This window comes from Staurois parvus, unplaced genomic scaffold (assembly GCF_062004578.1).
Source record: "Staurois parvus isolate SC_StPar_1 unplaced genomic scaffold, SC_StPar_1.0 ptg000714l, whole genome shotgun sequence".
In the NCBI taxonomy this organism is placed as follows: Eukaryota; Metazoa; Chordata; class Amphibia; order Anura; family Ranidae; genus Staurois; species Staurois parvus.
In genome coordinates, this window is record NW_028318510.1 from 2,735,833 (window position 1) to 2,760,452 (window position 24,620).

The 24,620-nt window shown below is 42.7% G+C and overlaps 1 protein-coding gene across 1 annotated transcript in view; it reads right to left on the reverse strand.

Moving 5' to 3' along the window:
- The window catches only part of ADAMTS6 (ADAM metallopeptidase with thrombospondin type 1 motif 6), a 433,529-nt gene that overhangs the window by 38,166 nt on the left and 370,743 nt on the right, over positions 1-24,620 (reverse strand). Inside the window, exons 21-22 of the mRNA XM_089653457.1 lie at positions 17,847-17,976; positions 5,651-5,855 (exon numbers count right to left, since the gene is read on the reverse strand). Coding sequence (XP_089509583.1) covers positions 5,651-5,855; positions 17,847-17,976 — 335 coding nt within the window. The remainder of the gene's footprint in view (positions 1-5,650; positions 5,856-17,846; positions 17,977-24,620) is intronic.

The window sequence follows — 24,620 nt, forward strand, 5'->3', positions numbered from 1 at the left end:
TCTTCCCTTGCAGTGGGGGCTGCTCCTACTCTGCAAGGGTTAACTTACTTGTTTAGTCTAGGGATGAAAAGCATTTATACTGACCTGATCTTCTGCTCCCCCAGCAAATGGCACCCTCCTCCATTCCAGCAGTGGACTTATCAAAGTTCTCTTGTCCAGTGCAGGCTGTTGGGCCCTGCAGAGGTCTTGATGATATCAGAGCACCCTAGACCCCTGGTGCCCAACGTTCGGCCCTTTAGTATATGATGTGTGGCCCTTGGACCTCAACAGTCAGTAGTGGGAACATTGATTAGGGTAATAGCATTGATCTCTTCTAGCCTTGTGTAACATATTCCCAGTTTACTGTCTTCTGCAGCATGTCACTAGTCCGTCAGTTCTCTCAAGCATTACATATATTGAACATTATGTGTGGCCCTTTGGTGATGTCAGGGGCTGCATTTGAGGCTCTCTTTAGCTCCTAAGTTCACAACCACTGCCTTAGACTTCTAGACTGTTGGAACGCAGAGGAGAAGAAGCTGCAGGGACTGGTCTAGCGGCAGGAAGTAGCCTGCAGGAGTTGAGGATCAGGTAAGTAAAACTTCTTTACCCTGTCCTCTGGCATGAACAAGCAGGTTTTGTTTCATTTTGCGGAGTTCAGCTTTAAGATCCTGATACTATAACTCCAAAAGATTAATAATAAAAATACTACAGCCATTTTGCTGCTAAAAGGCAAACATTCATAAGACACATGATCCTCTCATTTTACACTAGGGTCAATATAACAATATCAGACTTCATTATACCACTGACTGAGAACTGAGCTCACATTGTTATTTCAGCTCCAAAGCATAGCTGTCAGCAGGGCTGCAAAATTAAGGAAAAGGGCTGAAGTTATTTTCTGCTTATACATTACCCTTCAGGAAACAAATACTGAAAGGAAGGTGGAATAACATGTAAAAGTTTCAGGTAGGATATATAAAAACGGATGGTAACTTGTTCACTTCTGTCATAATGCTTTCCTAGCCTGGGGCATCCTAAGATGTCATTTTTAGGAATGTGTATTTATCTGTAAGTTAAGCACTTTTCAGAAGCTATAAATACAAGAGCACATAGGTTTATTGCTTAGTGTGTCTTTTAAAGCAGACCTCCCTGTAAATACTATAAAGCCTAGTACACACGATCAGAAAATCGTACAAAAAATACTGCTTTTGAAGCCATCGTACGATAATCTGATTGTTACTACACAGCTTTCGTCCAAAATTATTTGAAGGGACAAGCACAAAATTTTTTCTCGTATGATACCAGATCACACGATTTTTGTTTAATTAGTCCAGTTTTCATCTGAAAATACAAAACAATACATCACATCGCCTTACAAGAATTTTTGTAAATTAGCAACCTCTTAACTTTTGATATGAGACTAGCATGCCAAAAAAAAACAAAAAACAGACAATCATTCGTCCGATATTCTCATCGTGTGTACGGGGCTTAAGGCTATACAACATTAACAAGTGGAACCTATACATTCTTGTTGTTTTTAGGATACCCAATTGAAATTGCATAGCAGTTCCTGTACTGCTTCTTTAAGTAAAGCTGCTTTACTGTTTGCCTTTCTCAGTAAAGCTAAATATTTTTTAAAAGTTTTCACTTTTTAATTCTGCCTACATTAATCATTTTATGTTATTCCATACTCCAGCAGTATTTAGCTGGTCCCTGCATCATAGTGCTGTGTAGCCACATACAACCTTGTATATGCAAGTGTTTTGTTCAATTTGAGCATGGCATGTCACAAAAAAGTAGGGGTAAGTTTAAGCTGAACTCCAGTAAATAAATATTTTTGGACAGAGCACCACCTCAAATAAAGAGTATGCTATGTCCTGCTGTCTGCTGGTTACTGTACAAGTACTACACTGAGTGGTAATCTTCCAGTGCTGCAGGGATGACAGCCAGTTGCTACGGTGAAGGATCCTGGCATTTGCTCTTCCCTTCCTTTCCCCTCATTCTCCAGTCATTGACTCTTCCCTTCCTCTCACCTCATTCATTCACAGAATGCAAGGAGTTCTGTGAATAAATTAGGGGAGATCCTGTCATTCATCTGCCCCTTCTCTCCGTTCATGCATTCACAGAATGCCTCCAGCTTTATGCATTAATGAGTACACATGAGCATTAGTGGAGCTCATTTATTGATTGAAAATATTTTTCAGCATACAGAAAAATCTCTGCAACACTTTTTTTTCTCCACGGAAAATGGAGTAATCATTTCACCATGACAGCATACTGTATAAATATGGCCATGAAAAAAACTGGGCAGCTCTATCAGGTATGTGCACACTATGGGTACTGATATATCTATGAATGTGTCCCTCATTCTCTGTGCAGTTTTTGTCTATGCCTTAGTCAATTGCTATATGTGTGTGTAAAGCGTGGCTCTCCATCAGCACTGTGACACTGGTTGCCTCTTTTCTCTGGAAATTCCATTAGAGAGACTTTATAACTTATATAAACGTAAAGCGGAGCTTCGCCCAAAAGGGGAACTTTAAGACCTCCTACCCCACTCATGTTTGTGAAATGGAGCTTTTTGGGAGGAGGAGGGGAGAGGTTACCTGTCAAAACTGCCTAGACAACCAGAAGCGGAAATTATCCTCCCACCCCCCTTTTGCAGTCTCCTGGGACAGGTCCCAGAAGACTGCAGGACTGTGACAGACCCAACTGGAACAGGGTCTTTTGAAGGAGACTGCAGGCTAGCCTCTTGCCAAATGACTATGGGCCTTGGCGTTTGATAGAGCTCTAAATGCCTGGGGGACATTTTGGAGTAGTTTTACTTCAGATTCAAGTCCATGTCTCCACAAAACAAACAGACTCTGAGAACTGAGGGACCAGGATACAGATTTGGGGTCTCTGTGCTCAAACCATCATTGAGTGCTTCAATGGACCTCCTAAACTCAGAGACTCTAAGCAGATGTTAATATAATCAGCTCAAAAGAACCTGATGCTGAGGTCTCCTGCTGTAATTTGTTTATTAAGGTGTGATGTATTTACCATTGTGCCTCTCTTACATTGTTAATTTAGTTACTTGACTCACCTATTGTTTCTGTCTGTTGGCTAATCCTTCTGGAGGTTCCTACATGATGGGATTAGTCAATTTGACCTCATTATCTAATCGGTGTGGGATGTTTATCCCAATGTGTAATATTTGTTGTTATTGTTCATGTGGGGACTGCCTCTTTTTTTGAAGTGTATAAAAACATGTATTTCTGTTCAATAAACAGTTCCAGTTGTAGCTAAGCTAGTGTTGTCTAGTCCTTGGGTGCAATGCTCAGCTATAATACATTGATTCTGTGTCCCAGCAGCAAGGAAGCAGTTCTCTGACAAAAGCAATCAAGTGGGGTGCCAAGCAGTCTGTCACAGGGACCATTCACAGTGCACAGCGCCACTCGAGCATGCACAGTGGGTACCCAGCTATAAAGCCACAAGTCACAGCCAGGTGCCCATAGTAAAGGTGCCGATGCCAGGGAGAGAGGACACAAAGTGAAAACGGCTGGGCTGAGCACAGCACTGGACCCTGGGACAGGTAAGTAGCTGTTTATTGAAAATTAGCAGCTACAGTTTTTGTAGCTGCTGACTTTTAATTTTTACCCAGGAGACTGGAGCTCCGTTTAAGAACAACAATGTTATATATTGCAGTTTACCGGTAAGTAGATGTGGTGGTTGCATTTGTTTATTTTAATCAGGCTATACATATTTTCTGCAAATACAGAAAATACCTGTTGATCATGCCAGAAATGCAGTACCCATGGTAATTCCTGTGAGCGTAACTGGAATAAAGAAAACAATCTTATCTAAACTATTAATCCCACCAACTCCCATGTTATGCCGATGAACCAAGGCGGACATATTTGAAGTCCAGCCTAGTGTGACAACCATGGCTTCCATAGGTGTATAGAAAAGTATGCCTGTGTCAATGAGGCCTTTGAGATGCTTCTGAGATCATTCAGAATTAATTTGACCTCCTTCTCACCTGCTTCTAAAGACTTGTATAGAAGTGAAAACTCAGCTTGAAGTGAACAAAAGACTGAAATCACAGACTCTAACTCTCACAATAGAAGCAGGTAAGATGGCAGGTTAGCAATTCAACAACAGATAATAAAACATCATAAGTATTTTATAGGCTTATATTGTAGCGTATAGCTCCAGTTTTGCATTTTCTTTTTTAATGTTACTACTACTCATCATGTTTTTTTTAGATGTTAATGTTTCTTTCCAAAAATTTAAAAATTAGGAAGTGCTTGAATAAAAAAGGAGGAAAGCTCTGCTCTTAGAACCTTGAGTCAGTACCTCCATATATTCGGCAGTTGGTGTTTGTTTAGGATCTCAAACAAAGTAAATTTAAATGAATATTCATTGTCAACAGTAATAAACTGGAAAGTCTTAACACATTTAGGCTTGGTTCACACCTATGATTTTGTTGGTGTGTTTTGTAGAAAAGCACTACAGTCAAATTAACATGGTTTCCTATGGGACACGTTCACATCCATGCATTTTCAGCCGCTGCATTTTTGAAAAGGGCCAGGGACTTTTTTCCCACAGCAGATTGTGTTTTGGGTTCAAAAGACTTCACTGGAACACTTGCATTTTTGATGTGTTTTGTGTGGGGTTTTTTTGCCAATAGGAAAGTATTGAGTGCGACTTTGATGCGACTTTACATTCTCTGGCACTCAAGTCGCATCAAAGTAGTGACGGAATATTTTCAAAGTCGCTGCGATGTGATTTGAGTGCCAGAGAGTCTAAAGTTGCGCTCATTACTGTCCTATTGGCAAAAAACCCTCTAAATGCAACAAAAATGCAAAACACGCCAGAAAAACACATCATTTGCAACATGTATAGGTGTGATCCAGGCCTTAGACTTTGGTTACAGGCCTCTAACAAGCCCGTATAGTGTTACATTACTGCACAAGAGCAGATTGCTATTATTCTAATCAGTTATACTGCCTGCATCAATTATTGACACTTGGGAAAGGACCTTTCAGGCCTAGGTAAAAATTTTTGAACTATGGTCCCATGGCATTGCATATGGTAGCGTGAGGTTAGCGTTAGTGTATTGCAGTGCTGGGGTCCTAGATTTAATTCCCACCAGGGACACTAAAGCTAGCTGTAGATGGATTAAATTTGGCTGGTTCAGCATGGACTACCTGAATTTTGACCCATTTGAGGATGTTCCTGTTCAACAGAAGTCGACTGTTAGGCTTTTTTTGAACAGACTTGTGAAAAATGTTCTAACAATGTCCCTGCATGGAGGATTCCTTGATCCACCTTGCTTGTGTAGATGGAGGAATCCATTTGTTTTCTTTTTTTTTTTTTTTTTCCTTCAGTTCACTGGCTGAATGAAAAACCCAAACTCATCTATGGCCAGCTTAACTGAATGATGTTGATATGTTCTTCCTGTGCTTGCATGGGTTATCTCTGAGTACTCTGTGTTCTTCTTAGAACTCAAAAATATACTGGAAGTCAACTGGCACCTACTACTAGTGTGTGTATGTCTTTACCTGTATGAGTGTAGGTGATATGTTCTTTTCTGGCAGCAACTGACTGGAATGCCTCTATGTACTAAACTATGCTAAGTACAGTGCTACATAATATGTCAATGAAACATGGGAAATACATAAAATCTCACCTCGGACCAATCTAAAGCAATCCACTGAGGGGGACAAGACTGATTATTGCAAGCTTCTTTTTCAATTGGCCGGTGCGTTAAGCAGCTGATGTCATCCAGAGTCTCTTCCTCTGACGGTCCTATCCTCCGAATACAAAGCACTGTGCGTGTGCGCATTCCTCCATCACAGGTTTTACTGCATTCGGACCAGTCACCTATGAACCACCTGTTGATATAAGAATACACAGCAAGATACATCAATCTGGCTAGATAAGCAATGCAGGTCTCTATAAAGTGCAGAACAGACTGGACACTTGAATGATTTCTCCTCGCAGTCAGAACAAATCAGAACTATTCAATTAGGTTGCCAATGCCTACATATATTAGAGACTATTCACCCAATCTGCCTGTTTACAGAATGCACATATGCCTGAATGCTTTACATGATGTCCGATGGGCAGGTCTGGAGGAAGAACAGATCACGCAGGATGCCTTTTCCCAGCCAATGATTAATGTTTTCACCCATGAAGATTCGGGATCTGCAGTGTTTTCTCACCTCTCTTGATAGGTACAGGTTTGCATATATGTACCACACTGGTAGAAGAGCTGTACATGAATCTGGTTGGCTACAGTCCACAACTTATTCAGAAGAAGGATCAGCATTAATACCTCTCTTCTAATTGGAAGGTGCTAAATGTTTTAGAGGAAGTCTCTACAAATTGAGGGAACAGTTGTCACAGGAACAGGTGTCCCCACTGGAAGATTTCCCCTTACCTATCATTCTGATGAAACCGGTAAATGTTTGGATTTCTTATTCTTTCTGTCTAAGTAATAATGGGTGCCATGACAATAAGGAAGGATACTTAGCAGGGACACAGGTAACAAAAAAAATTAACAGGGTTTCTTATTCTTCCCTATTCTATCTAAAACTAAAAAAAAAAGGTTACACATACACTTTAAGCTTTCAATTATAAGGTAGAAAAATGACAGCTGGAATCTGATGGAACAGGCAGTCAATCTGTTTTATGTCTCAAAGAAAGTCTTTGTGATATTTTTTTACATCTTTAATAACTGAAGCTGGATTCAAGGGTAAAGTGCTCCTCTGTTATACTTTTCTAACGAGACAATTTCACAAGAGACTCCATTATTTAGACTGCACAAGCTTTCCAGTGCATTTCAAGAAACAGAAGTATCAACCCGAGGGCATACATTTTCCTAGAAGTTGAATATATGTTTCCAATACTCAATATATAACTCACAAATAAAACTTTATCGCTGTCACATCTAGGTATCGGCCTATGTAAAAAGCTGACTGCTTCATTTGAAGATATTGGCTCTGACAGGTTTCATAAAATAAGCATGTGCTGTATGAAATACATATAAAACGTGAACTCCGGGCAGACAGCTAAATACAAAGATTATATACACAAGCAAAGGTGTGTCTGTTCCAGAACGGTAAAGGCTGATGACATTACAAATAATGACTAATGATGAACTGTTTTAGCTGGTATAATATGCAGAAGGGAGGAGGAGAGGCAGAAGTATGACAGCATTTGCAGTAGAGAAGTGTCGGGGGGTATGACAGTGGGCAGTAGTGAAGGAAAGGAGTATGGAGACTATTACAGTGGCCCGTGTGAGCAGAAGAGTGTAAAGGTTATTATGGCATGGACTGTAGAAGGTATGACGGCAGGTGGAATGTAACAGAGAAAAGTGCAGGAGTATGACAGTGGGCAGTGTGCGCAGGAGAGGAGTGTGGAAGGCATGATGTTGAAGGGGGTGGGGGGCAAAATGTGCAAGAGAAAGGGGTGTGGAGAGTATGAAAACAGGCATATTGTGCACCAGGGTATGACGATAGGCAGTATGTGCGGGAGAGGAGTGCAGAGGATAAGATGTTCAGGAAGGAATTTTTTCCCCTGCAGGAGCAAATTGGATCATGATTTGCTGGTTTTTTGCCTTCCTCTGGATCAGCTGTGGGTATAGGATTATAATTTTTTAATTTTCATGGTTGAACTGGATGGACTTTTGTCTTTTTTGAGCCAGACTAACTATGTAACATTAGGAAGTATGTGCAGGAGAGAAGTGCAGAGGATAAGACATTAGGAAGTATGTGCAGGAGAGGAGTGCAGAGGATATGACATTAGGAAGTATGTGCAGGAGAGGAGTGCAGAGGATATGACATTAGGAAATATGTGCAGGAGAGGAGTGCAGAGGATATGACATTAGGAAGTATGTGCAGGAGAGGAGTGCAGAGGATATGACATTAGGAAGTATGTGCAGGAGAGGAGTGCAGAGGATGTGACATTAGGAAGTATGTGCAGGAGAGGAGTGCAGAGGATGTGACATTAGGAAGTATGTGCAGGAGAGGAGTGCAGAGGATATGACATTAGGAAGTATGTGCAGGAGAGGAGTGCAGAGGATATGACATTAGGAAGTATGTGCAGGAGAGGAGTGCAGAGGATATGACATTAGGAAGTATGTGCAGGAGAGGAGTGCAGAGGATGTGACATTAGGAAGTATGTGCAGGAGAGGAGTGCAGAGGATGTGACATTAGGAAGTATGTGCAGGAGAGGAGTGCAGAGGATATGACATTAGGAAGTATGTGCAGGAGAGGAGTGCAGAGGATATGACATTAGGAAGTATGTGTAGGAGAGGAGTGCAGAGGATATGACATTAGGAAGTATGTGCAGGAGAGGAGTGCAGAGGATATGACATTAGGAAGTATGTGCAGGAGAGGAGTGCAGAGGATAAGACATTAGGAAGTATGTGCAGGAGAGGAGTGCAGAGGATGTGACATTAGGAAGTATGTGCAGGAGAGGAGTGCAGAGGATATGACATTAGGAAGTATGTGCAGGAGAGGAGTGCAGAGGATAAGACATTAGGAAATATGTGCAGGAGAGGAGTGCAGAGGATATGACATTAGGAAGTATGTGCAGGAGAGGAGTGCAGAGGATATGACATTAGGAAGTATGTGCAGGAGAGGAGTGCAGAGGATATGACATTAGGAAGTATGTGCAGGAGAGGAGTGCAGAGGATAAGACATTAGGAAGTATGTGCAGGAGAGGAGTGCAGAGGATATGACATTAGGAAGTATGTGCAGGAGAGGAGTGCAGAGGATATGACATTAGGAAGTATGTGCAGGAGAGGAGTGCAGAGGATGAGACATTAGGAAGTATGTGCAGGAGAGGAGTGCAGAGGATATGACATTAGGAAGTATGTGCAGGAGAGGAGTGCAGAGGATATGACATTAGGAAGTATGTGCAGGAGAGGAGTGCGGAGGATATGACATTAGGAAGTATGTGTAGGAGAGGAGTGCGGAGGGTATGACAACAGGCTGTATATGTGCAGGAGAGGAGTGTGGAGGGTATGACAACAGGCAGTATATGTGCAGGAGAGGAGTGCGGAGGGTATGACGACAGGCAGTATGTGCAGGAGAGGAGTGCGGAGGGTGTGGCAACAGGCAGTATATGTGCAGGAGAGGAGTGCGGAGGGTGTGACAACAGGCAGTATATGTGCAGGAGAGGAGTGCGAAGGGTGTGACGACAGGCAGTATGTGCAGGAGAGGAGTGCGGAGGGTGTGACTAGGTAGGAGGGGAGGAAATGTGAAAGAGAGTGTGGCAGATATGACAGTAGGCAGTTAACGACGTGTCAGCAGGAAGGGATGTCTGTAGGGTGAGAAGAGCTATGTGTGTCGCAGGGTGGGCTGGCATGAGAAATGTCTTCTGGACATGAGTTGGCCTGTGGGGGGTGTCTGTAAGCAGGAGGCATGAGGTGGTGGGAAGAGAAATGTCTGTCAGCTGGGGGTGTAAAGAGATTGGTTGTGGGGGAGGGGGGTTATCATTGGGTGTTGTGAGGGAGTCTGTCAGCAGGTGGCATGACGCAGCGGGGGCATATGGTGTGCAGGAAGAATGATTTTTGACATGCTTTTTTTTTTAAGGGAGATCACCCTCCTGGCCAGATCCTGTCCCCAAAGGCAGATCCACCTCACAAGGCACCAACCCATTACATTCTATTTCATGTTGTTCTCCCTGCTACCTCCTTACTCCCCTTACACACATCCCTCTCAGAAGCTTTGCAACCACGTCCAGCACACCTCAGGAGTCCCAATCGGTTCTCATACCTCTGCTGGCTGGTTGTCTTTCTGCAAATACACACCTCCGCTTCGAAGCTCCCATCACCCCAGTACTAGTCTTGAAGGAGATCTATGGTCACAGCATACACTTTCATTTTATAATATTAGCATTGTAATAACAATGCAAATAATAGTTATTTTTTAGAACCCAATGCTTGAAAATTTTCCTTTGACGTTGTGAGTACCGCCTGTCTGCTAAGCGTCTCTTTCCAAAACTTCCTGGATTCCCTGCATGCTTTGCAGCTTCTCTTCTGCTGCTTAATTTTAATTTCTAAGGACTACATATCCCATGGTACCTTGCTACCTGCAAGCAGTGATTCCTGTACTGAATCCGCCTCCTGAAACTCCTCCCCTCAGCACTTCACAGGCAGGCTCTGTGAAATGTGTGACACAGCAGTACCTACTCACCAGGCACAGTGAATACATGTCACAGAATTCAAGGAAGTAAATGTGTGGGGATGTTCACAAAGTAAATGTAGAAACTTCAACATAATTCAGATTCATAGGCTAGAAATAATTGAAATATAACATGGAAATGTAAAGTACAGTGGTACCTCAGTTTACGAACGCCTCAGTTAACATAATTTTTTCTAAAATAATGCCTCGGTTTACAAATTTTTTTCGCAATACGAACAGAATATTTGGTTTTCAATGCATTTACATTTTTTTAATCATGTCCCTGTACAGTACTATGTCTTTAAAGTGCACGTTATAAAGAGTTTTGAACAGATAAGACTTAGTTTGACTTTTTTCTGACCTCCGGAACAGATTAATTGTTTTTCAATGCGTTTACAAATTATTTTTAATCATGTCCCTTTATGCCTTTAAAGTGCACTTTATAAAGAGTTTTGAACAGATAAAACTTTTTTTTAAACTTTTCTGACCTCCGGAATGGATTAATTGGTTTTCAATGCATTTACAAATTAATTTTTAATCATGTCCCTGTACAGTATTTATGCCTTTAAAGTGCACTTTATAAAGAGTTTTGAACAGATAAAATACTTTTTACTTTTTTCTGACCTCCAGAACAGATTAATTGGTTTTCAAAACATTCCTATGGGAAACCGCGTTTCGGTTTACGACTATTTCACAATACGAAAAGTCCCACAGAGCTAATTAAATTCGTAAACCAAGGTACACCTGTAATTTCTGTAACTAGCATTAGCAGCCTACACCACACTTGTACTGTAATGGGAAAACTCCCATCCAATAAGAGAAACAACAAACATCAGGTAAGCAAAGTGTAAAAAATAATATTGGAAACTCTCACACTGGAGAGACATTGTGATATCATGATAACACTTTTATACATTGTTTAGGTGATATTTGTCACTAGTATAATTGTTTTATTATTTAGATTGTTTATTCAGAGCAGAAGATTCCAGCATATCTGAATAGATCAGGAATTACTTAAGGCTGGTCATGTTTGGCATGAGAGGCTATTAGACTTGAACAGCCCAGTGTACAACACCAATACAATTTTTAAAAAAGCAGGAGAGGGATAGCAGAAAAACTGTAAGGCACACCAGCCATAATAATTCTTATATTTTGTATTATTTTGAATATAGGGAGTACCATAATGTTACATACATTGTTAACAAGAAATATAAAGTAGAATGGCACCATTTGCTGGACATTGCAACCTCTAATGATGCCAAACACCCACACTGCACCTGGCAGCAATAGGTCCTGTACTCTTCAGCAAGGTTGGATGATGGAGCTCAAATCGGCATGTTTTAATTTAAATTTTATTCAGGACAATATAGAGATGCTTTTTTTAGGATATAATGTTGCTTGAAAATGCAGATATGTGCCACATTGATTTACGAGAATTGTGATCTGTAAGGATAGGTCCTCTTTAATGCATGAATACATGAATGGAAGCTGTTCATGACTGGTTATTGTTAATCTGACTGGGGGTTGATGTGTTCATTCGAAACATTAAACACGCACAAATGTGCCAATCCACAGCTCATCTGGAAATCACTATAGAAGTTAATGGAATACATGTTGGAGAAACATGGGACTCCACAACAAATTCTGGCTGATTTTCACCCATTTGACTAAGCAATAGCCTCTGTAGGTTTGCTAGCTAAACTCCGGGAATTACACAAAAGGACCTTTGCAGAGGGAGTGGGCACCCCATGCTGCAAGTGTTAAATATTATTAATTCTGGGGGAAGAGGGGGAAGATTTGATACTTACCTTATTGTGTACAGGCAGGCTTCCTGCACACTGTGCCACCGGACCCCTGAAGCCTCTCCTCTCGGGCCAGTGGTCGCACATTGACATCGTCAAGTACAATGTAGGGCCAAAATCTGGCATTGTACAAGAGGACAGACAGGGCCCACTCACAATCCGGAGCCTTGGAGGGAAGAGATGAGTGCGTGAAGCCTGCTAGAGAGGAATAATGTCAGTATTACAGCTGATTCCTCTACTCCTAGATGTATTGACCATTTAACGCTTGCCATGCTGAGGGACCCACTGCAAAGGTGTTTTTTGGATAATTCTCATGATTTGGCTTTAATGAAAACCTGTGATTCGCCCCTCCCCAACAGCACTTATTCACCTTGGTATAGAGGAAAGGCATCCTTTGAGCAAATCTTATCCTCTTCTACTACTATATTTAGGCTAGGTTCACATCTGTGCGGGTGGTGCCGCTGCGGATCCGCACTAAAATCCGTGCACCACCCGCACAGAGAAATGCGGACCAGCGGGCAGGTGCCATTAGTTCTAATGGCACGCCACCCGCACTGGAAAATGCAACCAGACTGGGAACCGAGGTTCCCGCGTCGGATGAGTTTTCAGAAGAAGTGCAGGCACTTCTTCCACACGTGTCAAATGAATGGGCTCTCGTGCCCATGCAAAACGCAGCCCGCACGGGCGCATATATGTGAACCGGAGCTTATAGCTGGTGTATGGTGATTGGCAAATACTGTTACATGGGAGCAAGGAGACAGTCCTCAGCCCTGAGTAAGAACCAATTGGAGCATCTCAAAGCTTACAGAGGGCTTCTTTTCTTTGCTTTCAGCAGCTGAATGAAGCAGTGGGAGAGCCAACGTGGTGCAGCTGAGAAAGAAGGTATTACAATTAATTGGTTGCTTTGCTCTGCATGGGAAGAGCACAGTTTCACTTTAAACTGGTGCAGCAGTATATATGAATGCTTGAAGGTGATGCCCATTTACTGACATACAACACATGCATGCCAATCCAACAAGATATTGTGTTTGTATGGAAGAAGTATCCACATATGTGACAAAGGAGTGATATTGACTTCGTATGGTCCCATTTGGCAAAAACTGACCATGCAGGTAAAGATTTGTCTCATTCAGCTCAAGGGGCAGCATAAAAGAAATCCATAGTTTCCTCATCCATGCTAAACAGTATGGAGGGATGAATCTCCCGCTGCGGGTTACTGTATTTCGTCAGCCAGCTGTCAGAATACTTGAAGAGTGACTGCAGCTGATTGGCTGCAGTCATTGTTCAGTGACTTTTTTCTGCCTGGCTCATTCTATTTCTCAATCAAAGTTTGTTGAGCGGGATAGTGTAGGGAGGGCAACCTACTACTTGAATTTCATCTGGTTCACAGGTATTGCCTGAAATTAGCCAGCTTTAGTGTTATTGCTCTTGCCATTTTTATTTTATACAGATGCATAAAAGTAGCTTTGTGTCAATAACATTACCTAGGAAAGGTATCTATGGCAGAAACTACAGTTCCTATCTCATCTTTTACTCTGTTTTCAATGCCCCAATTCCTAGAAAACAGAAGCAGCAGTATCTTATATGCACAGCAGCAGAGGAAATGATACATGTGTAGATTTCTGGTACAGTTTAATGGGAGTGTTATCATAACCATCTGTTGACTTTCATACGTAAAGTAGAGTTTTTCAGGGATTATTCCAGCAAGATAACCATTTACAGAATGAGCTATGCCCTAAATTGTGTGTAGTGATAAGATGTAAACGGCACCAAGCAGAGCGATCGAGGCCCAGTCAATACTTGCCTTAACAGATTATACCATTGTTTGGGAACGCAACTCCCGAGGGAGAGATTTCAGTCTGCTCAGCCTTAGCTAGAGATCCCTTGCCCCACTAGGGTTCAAGAGAGGCTGCTTCCAATAAACTAATTCCAAATGTTTGTTGAGCCACTTCATCCTTCACATATGCACAAGGAGAAATACTGTTTAGTTGCATAGATTTATCATGTTCACGGACTGTCAAAATCCTCAGCTGTACAAATGGTAAACAGCCTTCAGCTTCAGACACGAGCACTCCAGAAGAGACCACAATAAATCCTTAAATTAACAACAAAACCTTCTCTGAGACTTAAGTCAATTCCTTCTTACTACAAAACACATTCTCCTCTTGGACCCCAAGGATGTCTGTGTGCGCTGGGCTCTGTCCCTCCCCTACACTCGGTCTCCACACGCATGAATGTTCTGAGTAATATCTAATGGGACTTCATCATATGTCTTGAGCAGCAGAAAACTGTACTCTAATTCCCACCGGTTATAATAGAAAAAGCATTGTTAAAGAGACACTGTCAGATTTGCCTATTCAGAACAAAGGGATCCTGTCTGTTTAAAGATGCCCCCATCCCCAACACAAATACATACCTCTCAGGGGCGGACTGACAACTCATGGGGTCCCCGGGCAATAGAGGATCATGGGGCCCCTGTGTCCTTGCTCAACTCAAAACTCAAAAAAGCTTATGAAAAAAGGTACCAGGGGCATCTCATGGGGCTCCCTACTAACCCCAGGCCCTCGGGCAGTGCCAGAGTTTCCAAATGGTCAGTCCGCCCCTGATACCTCTCTAGCCTATTACTCCTCCATAAAAAGCTGCACAAAAAATGTGACTTCTACAAATAATGCTGTGCATGGGCCTAATGGACAATCACTAGGTCCATGCACAGCCACATAACCGTGGCTAAATGGTTAGCACTTCCACCTGGCAGTACTAGGGTCGTTGGTTCAAATCCAAACCATGGCACCACCTGCCTGGAGTTTGCATGTTCTCCCTGTGCCTGTGTGGGTTTCCTCCAGGTACTCCCAGTTTCCTCCCACACTTCAAAGACATGCTGGTCAGTTAATTGGGTCTTGTGTAAATTGGCCCTAGTATGTTAATGGATGAATGTAAGTTAGGGGCCTTAGATTGCACACCCTTTGATGGTTAGGGACTGATGTGAATGTACAATATATATATATATGTAAAGCACTGCATCAAATGAATGGTGCTATATAAGTACCTGTAATAAAAGACAAAAAGAATGTCACTTTTCCCTCTAGGCTTCAATATATACTGACAGAGGGTAGTTTGGTGGTGACTGCGATGAAGAAAGAAGCAGTAAGGGTTTTCTCAAAGGTGGGTCAGGGGGACCTTTCAAGCCCAGCACTGTAAAAAACACTTTTACTTACCTGATCCTCTGCTTCCCTGATAAATGGTGCTCCCTATGCTCCAGCGGTGGAATGTCCCCCTGGCTTCAACTTCTATAATGTAGGGCTGTGGACCCTGCATTGGTCTTGATAACATGAGCACCCTAGACTGTTGCAGCTTATGGGAGAAGATGCTACAGGGACCAAACTAGCAGCAGGAAGGAGCGGAGGATTGGGTAAGTAAATCTTCTTTTATTAGTCCCCTAAACATAAACAAACAATTAATCCTTGGGCCAGGGGCGGACTGACAACTCATGGGGCCCCAGGGCAATAGGGGATCATGGCGCCCCTGTGTCCTTGCCCAAACTCAAAAAAGCCTATGAAAAAGGCACTTGATGGGATCGCATAGGTATTCACACCTATACGATCTGATTCTGCACATCGCACCGTGTTTTGCCGACCGATGTCGGGGTGTTGTTAACATACACACCTGCATCGGTTCGTATGAATGGGGTGCAATTGTGATGTGATGCAGAAGTTGCACTGAAAATGCTGCGAATTCCGCACTGCATCAGTGTGAACCAGGGCTTACAATGACATGTTAATGCTTGTAAGATATTTTATTGATTGTATTTAGAACTACATAAAGGGCTAACATACATGGATTTGTTGGAATCTTCTTACCCATACAAGTCATTGTGAAAGTAAAAGCAACTCAGAACAGCTCAAAGAAATGTAGAAGCACGTGACGCATAAAGCTTTTAATTTTCTTTATTTGCCAAGTCCCCCTATGTTCTACACCCTACCGTATTCTGACATTTTTATCCTAATAGACTTCAATGGGTGCACCTGTAAATACACAACACACATGCTGTCATGCGGTTTTGCACATGTGCAAAAACGCTTGTACAAAGCTTGTAAAACACCTGGAAAAAGAAAAACGCTTCAAAATCACTAGGAATATGCTCTGCTTGCACTCTACTCAGGTGTAAATGATGGCTTAGCCTTGATTCACACTTATATGGTTTTCAGTGCATATCCTGGCTTGTAGAAACCTGCTACAGTTCATTTAACATGGTTTCCTATGAGACATAATCACATCTATACATTTTCAGCCACTGCATTTTTTGGAAAGGGTTAGCCCCCCCCCCAAAAAAAATGCATGTTCAAAAATACAAAATGGACCATAAAATGCACCAGAGACATGAATCGATCACGACACGCATAGGAGAGCAACCGAGCCCTAAAGCTACGTTCACACTAGCCTTGTTAGCAAGCAGCAGACAGGTGTTTGGGAAGCGTTTTTACCGTTTCCCAAACGCCTGGGAAAATTCTGCACATCGTTGTTCAAAGGGAGCGCTAGCGTCGCGTTGCGTCACGGCAAAATGGACGCCTCTGGTCGAGTCAGGAGGAGTTGAAGCCTCCTATTCAATTCTATGGTGCCACTCTGCAAACACCCGGCCGGCGTTTGCGATGCAGTTGCGACGCATTTGCGGAGTGGTAACACCATTCAAACTTCATTATAGGCATTTGTTGAGCGTTTTTAATGCTTGGCAAACGCCTAGCAACTGCCGCTAAACCGCGCATGCAGCGTTTGTGGAGCGTTAAAAACGTCCCACAAAGCCGGACCAATGCTTGTCAAACGCTATAGGGGCGTTTGGCAAGAGTTGGAAAAACAGTCAAGTGTGAACAAGCCCTAAGAGAAAAAAAGGGAGACTGACAGGCAGGCTGGCTCAGTGGTTGAAGATTTGCACATGTAGCAGTCGGTGGAGTGAATTTCTGATTTGCGTTTTTGGATGAGCCTTGCAGTTATCACTTCAACAGTATGTCCCTATCCTTACCTATGACTATGAGCTTTGAAGAGAACAAGAGCTAATGACTTCTTAATAGGAAGTGTTCCAGGCATGTTTCACAGAGAGGATGTTCTAGGTCATGGGTGTCAAACTGCCGGCCCTCCAGCTGTTGCCAAACTACAAGTCCCATGAGGCATTGCAAGACTGACAGTTACAAGCATGACTCCCAAAGACTGAGGCATGATTGAGCTTGTAGTTTCATAACAGCTGGAGGGCCGCCAGTTTGACACCCCTGTTCTTGGTGGACCCAGAAAATGCTAAAGGGATATGTTGCTGAGTTGCATGGGAACAAAGGAAGGGAAGTGTAAAGTTGGCCATACAGGGAGCAAAAAATGATAGCAGTCAGTATCCGTAAATGTATATTTAAGTGCAAATAGTACCAAAACCTGACATGATATCAGCCTTTTTGTAATCCCCTGCACAACAGAAAACTGGGAGAAGGAGGAGCAACAATGTGAGCCAGGAGATCTAAATGCAACTTTACTGACAAGGAGCACACTGAGAGCAGGAGCAAGCAGAGAGATGTCTTCATCAGTGTGCTGCTGCTTTTTCACTGTCCAGGGGACAGATTGATGTCAGCAGTATAATTATCAGTTGTAACAGAAAGAGTGGTGTTATCCCCCAGGGCCCAGGCGGTGCTATATGAGAGGGCTGTGTAAATCATTGAACAGGGCAGAGAGGAATGGAAATCCTTTGTCGGTTAAAACACATTCCATATATGCATTTCATCAGTATATTTAGATGCTTGCCTGGAGCTTTAAAAAAACACAATTAAACCAATACATTTCCTAGGGCTGCAGGGCTCAGCTTGAGTGTTTCAATAGCAATTTTCTATAGTATATAAAGACCAGTAGTAGCACTTACTCTGGTGGACAAAGCTCTGTATTGCAGGCCCTCTGGTTTTCCGGCGGCTTGCTGTCCAAATCACAGTAATTATTCTGCACAACGGAGCTATCGTCCAGTCTTTTACAGACCACCTCCTGCCTCTGTATGCCTAAAAAAAACAAAGTAATCAGTGAGAATATAAACTGTGGTCTGTAAAGACAGTTCACAAAGTGTCACAGTACTTCCTAGAAATTAACCGGATACAATGGGATTTACAGTTGATTTACAAACACTGTAACAAAGTGAAGTTGATAACTATACCAACTAATAGTTTGTTACAGGAAAAAAGAAAACAATCTTATTGGTTGGCTTCAGCTTTTCATTTGCACCAGATTTGCATTCCTGGTTCGCTGTGGAAAAACAAGCTGGGTAACCAATGATTTGCTTAGTTGCACCCACTAAAATCTCATATTAGCTTAACATGTTACTTTAGCTTCTGAAGCAATGTTTTATATGTTTAAATCTGCAGCTTTCATTAAAACAATGCCCATGGATCCTGCCAAGAAGGTCCTTGTTCGAGCCCTTCCTGTTACAGGGCAACAAGACTGGCAACACAAATATAGAGCAACTGAGATCCACATATATGCCCGTATTTAAGATATCCACCCAGAAGGTTTTATCACAGTCCTTATTGCAACTCTAGCAACCAAACCCAAGCCCTGATGAAGAAGGATTCTTTGACCCTGAAATGCGCTGGATACCATTTTCCTATTGGTTGTGACTTCAAGAATAAAGAAATTTAGACTTTTGATCTGATTGTCTGATGCTTGGCTTCTTCTGTTCATGTTGGACATGTTGAACTCCTGTGGGGCTATTCCCCCACTTCGTGTTTTCCAAGCAGCTGGGATCCATTTGACAAAAACTACTACCAACCTGAAGAAAGCGAAGCTTCAAGCCCTGTGTCTCTATTTTATGGCATTGTAGTTCTTTGTCCCTGTCTAACAAGTGTGCTCCTGGGTTGTCACCCTATCACACGGGCTTCTGAAAGAGACTACAAGCGGCCATTTCAAACCACATTACACAGGCCACTGTTTTCACTACCAGAAAATTCAGCCTTATTATTATTATTATTATTATACAGTATTTATAAAGCGCCAATAGTTCACTCAGCGCTGTACATTACAAAGGGGGACAGAACAAGTGACAGAACAATACCAATACAATGCAAAACATGAGGGGATTGAGGGCCCTGCTCTTTCGAGCTTACAATTTGAAGGGACGGGATAGTGGTACAGGAGGAGATAGCTGTGGGGGATGGAGTGGTAGGAAGAGTGGAGGAGGTCGGTCAAGTTAGCAGGGGGTAGGCTTCCCTGAAGAGATGGGTTTTCAGGGTGCGCCTAAAGGAGAGGAGAGTAGGTGATAATCTGATGGGTTGGGGAAGGGAGTTCCAGAGGATGGGTGACACCCTGGAGAAGTCCTGGAGGCAGGCATGGGAGGAGGAGACCAGGGAACTAGAGAGAAGGAGGTCTTGTGAGGAGCGGAGTGTGTGTGCTGGGCGGTACTTGGATATTAGGTCGGTGATGTAGTTCGAGGCAGTATGGTGGACAGCTTTCTACATCAGTGTTAGGATTTTAAATTTGATCCGTTGCGCAATTGGAAGCCAGTGGAGGGATTGGCAGAGGGGGGTGGCGGAAACGGAGCTGTTGGAAAGGTGAATGAGTCTGGCAGCCGTATTCAGGATCGACTGAAGCGGGGATTGCCAGCGGCGAGGCAGGCCAGTGAGGAGGGAGTTGCAGTAGTCAAGTCGTGATATGATGAGGGAGTGGATGAGCTGTTTAGTGGTTTCTGGGGTTAGGAACGTGTGGATTTTGGCGATGTTGCGGAGGTGGAGTCTGCACGAGTTTGTTAAAGATTGGACTTGGGGCTGGAAGGATAGGTTAAAGTCCAGAATGACACCAAGTACTCTGGCCTGCAGGGCGGGTTTGATATTGGCGTTGTTGGATGTGATGGAGAAGTCAATGGGGGTTGGGGTTCGGGCTGGGGGGTTGAGAGATAGATTTGTGTGTCGTCGGCATAGAGGTGGTAGTTGAAGCCGTGAGAGTGTATGAGTTGGCCAAGGGAGGAGGTGTAGATGGAGAAGAGAAGGGGCCCAAGGACAGAGCCTTGAGGGACCCCAACAGAGAGGGGGAGTGAGGGGGAGGTGGTAGCATTATAGGTAACGCTGAAAGAGCGTTGTGACAGGTAGGATGAGAGCCAGGAGAGAGCAGAATCTCTGAGGCCGAGGGAGTGTAGTATTTTGAGGAGGAGGGGGTGGTCAACTGTGTCGAAGGCCTTAGAGAGGTCAAGGAGTAGGAGCACTGAATAGTGGCCATTAGCTTTGGCGGTTAGCAGGTCGTTGGAGAGTTTGAGTAAGGCGGTTTCGGTGGAGTGTAGGGGACGGAAGCCAGACTGTAGGGGATCGAGGAGGTTGTTGTCGTTGAGGTGAGAGCATAGGCGGGTGTAGACGAGGCGCTCGAGGAGTTTAGATGTAAATGGGAGCAGGGAGATGGGTCTGAGGTTGTTTGGGTTATTGGGGTCCAGGGAGGGCTTTTTAAGTATGGGGGTGATGTGTGCATGCTTCAGTGGGGAGGGGAAAGTGCCGGAGGAGAGAGATTAAAGATGTGGGTGAGGGAGCGTAGGATGGAGGGGGAGGGAGGTCGTAGGAATTGTGAGGGGATAGGGTCGAGGGGGCAGGTGGTGAGGCGGGCATCAGAGAGGATCTTGGAGACTTCCTCGATGGTAGTAAGGTCAAAGGTGTGGAGTGTTGGGGGAGCTTCAGTATGAGGAATGTAGGGTGGGGTGGAAGTGGAGGTCAGAGCAGTGGTGGGGCTGTGGGAGAGGGGTGATGAGGGGGTAACTGAGTGAGGAGGAACGGGGTTGGAGGGAGTTTGAGCAGTGACGAAGTCCCTGCGGGTATTGTCGAGGGGGAGGGGGGATGAGGGGGTAGCTGTGTGAGAGGGGATGGGTTGAGAATTGCAATGCAGTCTACACTGGAGTGCATATAAAAAGAAAGTGGTTGCAGGAGATCAGCTTCACTCAAACGCATCAAAGGATGAAAAAAGGTGAAAATTGTATTTTAATTTAAAAAACTGAAATTTTTATGATACATGGTGCTTTAGCAAACTAACGATAATTCACTCAGGACTTATAGTGGCTTAGTGGTTAGCACGTCTGCCTTGCAGTAAATGGGTCATGGGTTTAATTCCTGACCATGGTGCCTCCTGCATGGAGTTTGCATGTTCTCCCTATGCTTGTCTGGGTTTCCTCTGAGTACTCTGGTTTCCTCCCACACTCCAAAGACATGCTGGTAGGTTAATTGGATCCTGTCTAAATTGACCCTAATATGTGTGTATGTATGAATGTGAGTTAGGGACCTTAGATTGTACACCCCTTGAGGGTTAGGGACTGATGTGAATGTACAATATATATGTAAAGCACTGTGTAAATTGATAGCACTATATAAGTACCTGAAATAAATAATAAAAAATCATATAAGACTGCTAGGGGTGCTCATGCACACAGGCATACAATATTCTATTTTCAGATTTGTAATTTATCTGGCAGTGTTGTATGTATCAAGGGCCCATGGACACTGCTCCATTTGGTCCACAGCGCTTAGCTACATAACTCAAAACTAGAAAAATCTGCTTTTGCAGTGTTTGGCTGAATTTTTCACTAAACACATGTAAATTTTGTGTACAATACTGCTGGACTATACTGGCTGCCACCACTGCTTAGCGCTGACATGTACAGTATAACTAAAGTCAAACATTTTTTTTTTTTTAGTTTTGGATAGAGGGGAGAGGGGTTAGAACACCTGTCAGTTTTATTAATATCTGTACCCCCATTAGGGAGATTTGCTCTCTGTTTATCCTGTTTACCATTATCATTGAAAGAGAAAGTAAAAGCAAAATCCGATTTTGTATTGTCCCCAGAAAAGTAATAGAGGGGAAATTCTCCAATGGGGACACTAGTTCTCATGACCTGGGGGGTCCCCAAGGATTTCACTTAATTTGCAGGGATTTCCTCTCACTTCCTGTTTGGCTATTGGACAGGAAGTGAAGGGAAATCTCCCCAATGGTACACAGATAGAGAAAAAAAAATTGACGGATTATAACCCTTCCTTACTTCAATATCCAAAATTGAAAAAATTGTTGTTCCTATAGTTCTACTTTAACAATGTTTAGCCAGCAGGGTCATGCCACTGATTTCACACTTTGATGTTCACACCTCCCCTTAAATGAGTCATTTGGGAGGCAGCAGCACATGGCAGAATGACTTGGGCCTTTAGTCATTAATGATCCACTACAGTGAGAGTGCATTCCAGCTGTATTGATATTTTAGCCTAGTTGGGTCCATGTGCACTGTACACATGCAAAATATTAGTACAAATGCTACATGTGTCTGGGCAACAATACGACTGTGTGTATAAGCCTCATTCACATGGGTGTATCCAAGAGTACATCTGAGTGAAGGGCCATGTTTGCCAGTAGAGGAGTTCCATTCATCCATCAGACAGTGCCATTCATGTCTACTGGAAAGCAGCATTTACATGGACATAGCCACTGGACCCAATTTGACAGCCATGCAGGTGCAGGCATGTACCCCTAAATGCACACTGCCTGTGTTCGGGGACACATAGCTGCATCTGCACAGCTGTCAAATTGGGACCAGTGGCTGGTGTCCCAGTAGACATGAAAAAGACTGGATGGACAGAACACCATTGCACCCCGTGTTGGCCAACAGGGCCTTTCAAACAGATGCATGCTTAGATACACCTGTATGAACAAGGACTTACAGTTTTTATTTTTATATTTTTCTTCATGTTTACATGCAGAAACAACTTTCCAGGAAAAATGACAGTTTCAGGAGTTGGGAAAATCTATTTTTTATTATTATTATTATTAGTAGTAGTAGTAGTATTAATCCTGTATAATAATAATATTATTAATATTAAATAGATGTTCCAAACTCTGGAAACTGTCACTTTTCCTGGAAGTAAACATGAAGAAAAATATTTTAAAAAAGACACATAAAATAGTAAAGTAATGAATATATTGAATACTATCATAACAAGTATTAACAACTTACAGTTATCAAAATACAATATTTTTCACAACAGTTGTCTTTTTACTAAGATGCTGAATTGTAATATGATCACACAAAATCTGGAGTATATCTATTTCTGATCTTTTAGCTATGGGTAAGTGTACTTCCTACTAATTACATGCTTGTAATCAAATTAAGGAAAAGATGGTTGCCGTTTGAATGAAATATGATCATTTACTGTGGGAAAGTGCCACCTCACACAGAAACACAAAGGGTTCTCTTTCAGTTCCAGTGCTCTCTGATTATAAAGCTCTGTCACTTTTCATTTCGCACCTCCAGCTCAAGGTTATTCTTCTGAATAGGCTTCAAGCGGCCCCCCAGCCATATTAGGCTGATAGATCACAAGAGAGCATGCATCACCCCACCACACAGTAAAAAGCACTGCACAGGGGCCTCTGTGTGATATTGTCATAGACTTCAAGGGTTTTACCATTCAATAGGAGACTCCTTTCCAGCCATTCATAATAACATCATTCTGGACATCTCATTAATTAACATCCTTATTGAAGTATGTAACAACTGAGGACACTGCAAAAATAAAATGTTACTCTGAAGCCCTATACAGGCAACAGTTAGCTATTGACAGAGTTGCTAATGTATACCCTGGGTTACTCAAGTCTATCTACATTGTTTCGATGCCCAATGGTGAAAATAAAAACACAACTTAAAGGAAATGTGTACTATTTTCATTTCTTTTCAAATAAACATTTAAAAATACATCTGATCACTATGCATTAAAGAGGACCTTCCAAGAAAATGGAATGTCCACTCAGATGACAGACCTGCACCACCTATATTAAAAAAAAAATGCATACACAGTGGTAAAAAAATACACAGCATTGTGATAAATAAATACTTACATGGGAAATTGGCTTTTGAAACTTCCCAGTGGCGCTGGTGACATCAATGTGCCTAGCTGTTATATGCTAGGAAAGCTGGGTGCCTTGAATTCCCCAAGAATACACGCCAGCACACTGCAGGAACACATCTTTGCTGGATTTTGAGCACTGCTGCTCCAGTCATATCCACTAGCTTCTGGTTCCCGTGCTAAGTGGCTGCCCTGCTGCATTATGAACACAGGAGGTTGGGTGCTGTGCATGAGCGCCATTCAGAGAACGTCTTGCATTTTCTGAATGAATGCAAAGTTTTCTCTGTTTGGACGCAGTGGAGAGAGTAGTGGGGTCTACCTCAGTGATTTCTAGCTTCCAGGAGCATTGGCCAGTATGGTGTATGCATAGTTACATTGGTCCAAGCTGGACAAATGGAACTATGTTTAAAATATCCATACCTGAAAGTCCTCTTTGAAAGCAACAGTATAACTAGTAATGTTCACATTAAGCTAGATTTGTTCTGTAAGTACTTGTAAATTCTTAAAATGCTGTGGTTTTTTTACCATTATTTACATACCTATTATTAATAAAGGTAGTATAGGGCTGTCCTGTCTGGCAGGATTATACAGTGGTTGTGCTTCTTTCTTTCTTTTTACTGTGCAGGTCAGATGACTCACATAAAACAATGCACTCTCTTTGTGGTTAAATTTTATCTCAATAGCATGCATTAAGAAAAACTCTAGATTACACAGGGGTTGGACAACATTATGGAAACACTATGTAAATTAACAAAATCGTTACCTAATATGGTGTTGGACCAAAAAGGCATCCAAGA